This window comes from Atta cephalotes (assembly GCF_000143395.1).
Source record: "Atta cephalotes unplaced genomic scaffold scaffold00081, whole genome shotgun sequence".
In the NCBI taxonomy this organism is placed as follows: Eukaryota; Metazoa; Arthropoda; class Insecta; order Hymenoptera; family Formicidae; genus Atta; species Atta cephalotes.
In genome coordinates, this window is record NW_012130145.1 from 514,895 (window position 1) to 520,150 (window position 5,256).

The 5,256-nt window shown below is 30.1% G+C and overlaps 2 protein-coding genes across 2 annotated transcripts in view; one reads left to right on the plus strand and one right to left on the minus strand.

The window, feature by feature from the left end:
* LOC105624537 (activin receptor type-1) overlaps positions 1–1,096 on the plus strand; it is a 4,405-nt gene extending 3,309 nt beyond the window's left edge. Inside the window, exon 7 of the mRNA XM_012205898.1 lies at positions 959–1,096. Coding sequence (XP_012061288.1) covers positions 959–1,096 — 138 coding nt within the window. The remainder of the gene's footprint in view (positions 1–958) is intronic.
* Positions 1,097–2,299: 1,203 nt separating this feature from the next.
* LOC105624539 lies at positions 2,300–2,843 on the minus strand. The gene is made up of 2 exons (XM_012205900.1): positions 2,802–2,843; positions 2,300–2,704 (listed from the first exon to the last, which is right to left on the minus strand). The coding sequence occupies exons 1-2, from the start codon at positions 2,841–2,843 to the stop codon at positions 2,300–2,302; spliced, it is 447 nt and encodes a 148-aa protein (XP_012061290.1).
* Between the last annotated feature and the right edge of the window lie 2,413 nt (positions 2,844–5,256).

Below are 5,256 nucleotides of genomic sequence, written 5' to 3' on the forward strand. Positions count from 1 at the left end.
AACAATATCTGAACTATCTTTAAACCACTCAAAAAGATAGGACAAATCTTAAAATCCTAAAGATCAAAGACCTTCCCTCATCTCCGCAGGAGTATACAAAATATCTTATTTCTGTGAGCTAAAGATAGTTCAGATATTGTTTTTAATATCCTTCCAATCCGATCTGTTGTTCCTTTGACATATGGGAGAATGGATAGGATCCTTTCGTCTGATTATGTATCAGAGACCGTTGTCTTGTTTGCATGTTTATTGATTGTTTTGATTATGTCTTTTCCTAATCCTAAAGATCAAAGACTTCCACTCAGCTCCGCAGAAGCAGTATACAAAATACTGCTACCTTCCTGCGGGCAAATATACATTGGAGAAACTGGGAGAATGATCAACCTACGGATAAAAGAACACTAATGTGATGTCAGGTTAAAACATGTCATGCAATCAACATTATCAGAACATAATATTGAAAGGGACATCAAATACTGTTTGACAAAACGATCATAACATTACATCATACTTTCCAAGAAAGTATAGAGAAGCCATAGAGATACAAAAATACTCTAACAATCTAAATAGATAATGGCTATAACATAAATAAAATATGGAATTCTCTCCTATTCTCCCGGTTATTGAAAACTGATCGATTTCCTCCACCTCTCGTCTCTTCCGCATCCACAATTCTCTTCTTTTCTTCCACTATTTCAACAAGTAGCGTAATACAAAAAAGGAACGATCCCAAAGAACAGCTCAGTATCAGACTGTGCTCCTCGCCCTAATGAAGTGGACTGCAAAGTTCACAAAATGTTGGCATTCCAAGAATGGATCTGGACATGGAGGAAACTCGGGAAACACATAATCTTTATATAAAATATAATATTTTATCAGAATGGAACAATTAAAACAATTAGATCAAATTTGAATTTATCATTTATTACATTAGCAATAATGGAGTATACTTTTGTAGACATTGGCTGGAATGGGAAAATTAATGCGAGAATGTTGGCATGGCAAACCAGCGGCCAGATTACCCATACTTAGGGTAAAGAAGACACTCGTTAAATTAGCAGCTAGTGATTCACGTGTTCATTTACCCCTTGACTGACCAGCGTTTATCTTACCTCTCTTTCATTCATCTATTTATTACTGTAATTGCTGCACCAACTTGTCATATATATATGTATGTATGTATATATGTATGTATGTATGTATAAATGCATGCATATATGTATGTATGTTTGATCATTATCAACATTCATACGTTATCAGATCGTTATATCATAAAGATAAAAAATATCGTATATTGACATATCCAAGTAACGACGGTAATAAGTTTGTTAATGTTTGGCATATGGATTTATTGCTTTATGTTCCACATTATCTCATTCTGGAACATATTTTGAAACAATAATAGCATTAAGTATATAATTTCGTAACATTGATCAAACCAGATCAAGGAATATTGATATAAGAAATTAAGTGTTGCGATTATTCAAAATTATTTGTTAAAAAAATATAGCTACTATAAAGAGAATGTAAACTTTTTCATAATTTACTAGATTGTGAAGAAGCGAATAATGTAGATGCGAATTTTTCTAATTGAGATTAATTTAGTGATCGATATTTCATTTAATGTAACAGATGTTATCATTATAACATTAAGAAGTTATTACATCATTTTAAACGTTTTTTTACGACTCAGTTTGGTTTAGCTAATATACAGATTTGTATATACAAAAATATTAACAATCGTCTCAGTAATATATACATGCACGCGCACACACACACACACACACACACACACACACATACACACACAGAAATATATTATTTCCAGTAAATTCCTTTTAAAAATTGTAAAAATTAAAATATTTGTTTCAACAAGATTTTTTAAGTATCAGTACTATCGAGTGAACAAATATAATCAAAAGATTATTTGTAAATAATGTATCTCTATTAATAGAATTATATAAGTATCACAAGTCGTTCTTATCTTAAAATCATAGTTACATCAATGAATTACAAACAGATATTAATGACAATGAATGAAAAGTGTGTAAGATTATCACAAAGATATATGACTGTACAATACTTGAAATATAATTTCATCAATTGCTTTTTTATTCAATGTTTATATATAGTTATAATTATGTATAAAAATAATTACTCGAAGCACTATTAAAGAACATATGAAGAGTTTATAGTACAGCATATAGTATAATCAGGTGTAATACAATTGTACAAAGATTTGTATCTGACAAATACTGTATATTGACTTAACACGAATATGCCAATATAATGTAATAGACTACCTTGAATTATCATCTTCTAGAGGTAATAACAATAACTTTTCTAATAAAGTGCTGTTATTTGAACTGTGACTACCAATACATTGACTGAAAAATTGATGGAGATGTAATGGATCATTCGTATGCAATAAAATTATAAATGCGTATCTCCATATTAAAGGTTCCAATTCAACAGGACATTCAAGAAGTCTAGGAAATAAATTTAATGCATGCTTCCAATCTTGACGGGCGATATAAGATTGCATCTCTAACAATGCTAAATTTTTTGAAAATCCTACAAATGCTGCCCTTTTCTTATCACCTTGAAATTTCTTACAAATAACTTTACGGTTATTTGTGACTTCTTTCATATCTCGTCTTTTTCTCTCCGTAATATGTTTCATTACAAGTTTTCTAGCCTTATCCTAAAAAGTCACAAAAGCTCTCAATATAATTAGAACTACATAATTTACAATATTATTGTCTGTTATGTGTATCATAGCTCTATAATAAATTACATACCACATTAGATTTTGTAATTTTTCGGACTGAATCTTGCGACATAGTTTCACTTATAGATGTAATTGTTTTTTTCTTTTTCTCAAATTTGATATTTCTGCATAAAATTTGTAAATAATAAATAATTTATAATTGCAAACTTAAATAATGTATGTATAAACAATATTTTAGGTTAAATAAGGTTATATTAAATACCTATATATTTTCTTTCTGTCTCTCTCTCTCTCTTTCTTTTTCTCTTATATTATCATATATATTACGCAAATAAAAATTTGTATTTCTAACAAGTTCAAAATAAATTTTACAAATTTTACAGTTCAAGAAAAAATTGTATGAGAACTAATCATAACAATTAATAACCGAAAGGAGATTCAGTTAGGGACTCCGCACAATAAAAGGAACAGGGAACAGAGAACAGAAAATAAAAATTTCAACCTATCAGAAAGCATGTATTGTGGAATACACAATTTCTGGTAGGTTGAAAATCTTATTCTCCGTTTCCTGTTCCTTTTATTGCTCGGAGCCCTTTTACACTCAATGGGTGCATTCAGTGTTACAACCGTTCAGGCGCTCACTGAAAGACAATAATTAACTAAAAGAGTTGTTGTTCAATAGTATCAAATGAATAATTAATTACTGTCTTTTAATAATAAATTGACTAGTATAAGATTTCTGTAAGAGAAAATATACATGCTGAATTAGAACGTTGGAGAGATCCTAAGTTCAAATTCTTTTTTTTCTTCTATTTTATATATATATATGTGTTTTTCTGAAATCAAGTTTGTAGTAAACATATATATAATAAAACGTATTAGATCAAATATACTTTCATATAATTTTTGAAATTATTCATGTGTGTAGTTTTCAAGAAACAACTGTAGGAAAAAACTAATTCGCTTTACAATAAACAATTAATAAAAAATTATTTTAAAATTACGCAAAGTATAAAAAGTTTTCTTTGTATATTATAAAATTACATTGGCATCATCTTTATTATTTATATTAATGATCTCACTTTCAAAATTTCGTTTATTATCAGAATTTTAAATGCGAATGTATGATGAAAAAAACATTTTAAGCAAAATATTTGATACCAAGCATATTTGTGATGAATACAACATCCATTACAAAAACTTTTTTTAAATTTTTTTTTAAGGAAAACAATTAATTTTTATTTAACATTATTGATCTTTCATCTTTTTTTCTTATAATTTTGTTGATTTTAAAATACACGAATAATTGCAATAATTATATGAGAATATTATATGTTGTTTGATCTTATATTGATATTAATTTAACTACTTATATAACAAAAATATACTACAAAAAAAAAGAGAAATATAGTAAAATTCGCGCGTACGATGTCCATCCAGTGTACTATGATATGAGAAGATAAGGTATATACCAGTAGCGGGATTCTCTAAACATCTTACCAATAATTGTCGTTATCGTTAACTAACGAGAGCCAATGACAGGACAATCCTGAAAGAAAGCACGGTTCTCATTAACAATAGCGACAATTGTTGATAAAATGTTTAAAGATTCCCACAATAGATATATCATTCCCGAGAATGCGTAGTAGGAGAGTCAATATGAAGCCAAAATTTTATTGACTATTCCAATATGCCAAAGCTATTAAACGCAGGAAAGTGCATAGAAGTTAAAATTTGATTGGTTTCCAGTATTGCCATTATACGTAATAGTATATCTTGTATTCTTACATGAGTGTATTATTCACTTTTGTTTACTTACTCCACACTCTGATTAATTGCGTTTGACATTTACAAATGCAATACATAATTCACACGATGAATGCTCTCGCGTTCTCGCGTATTGTCAAAAATGGCTGCATTCAGCGGATTTTCTAGATCTAAAATGCTGATTGGATGATCTAAAAGAATACACCAATAACAGGGAGCGCTCACTCATCTGTTTAACCCGCTAGAGGCAACCATTGGGCGCATTCAGTCTATAACCGTCAAGCTGCTGTCCCATGAGTGGAAATTTACAGCGGAATAGAACAGCGTAACCAGTTACAACTCTGTAGTACTCTGTTTTTTTTTCTGCGATTATGATTGGTCTCGCTGTTCCATTCCGCTGTAAATTTTCGTTCATGGGACGACGGCCTTACTGAGCATTCAGTAAGCTCTTACATCTGATTGGCATATTCTGTTAGAACTAAAAATATAGACCAAACAAGAACTCGTGAGCAGTCGTAGTACTAAACGCACTCATTGGCTGCGTTTAGCCGATTCAACAGTCAAATAAGCGCTCGTTGCTATTGATGTATTCTTTTAGATCATCCAATCAGCATCTTAAATCTGGAAGAATACATCTGGAAGAATCACAATCTGGAAGAATAGCAGCGAACGTTTATTCAATTGTTGAATCCGCTGAACGCAGTTATTCTCGATCGATTTGTCGATGCGATATTATTATCAAATCTCTCTCTCTCTCT

What these genes read in the sequence shown, in the direction of transcription:
- LOC105624539 (XM_012205900.1), bottom strand. Translation starts at nt 2,843, where the DNA reads ATGTCGCAAGATTCAGTCCGAAAAATTACAAAATCTAATGTG. An exon ending in AAATTACAAAATCTAATGTG is followed by an intron (nt 2,705 to 2,801) that starts GTATGTAATTTA and finishes GTGACTTTTTAG; the next exon opens with GATAAGGCTAGAAAACTTGT.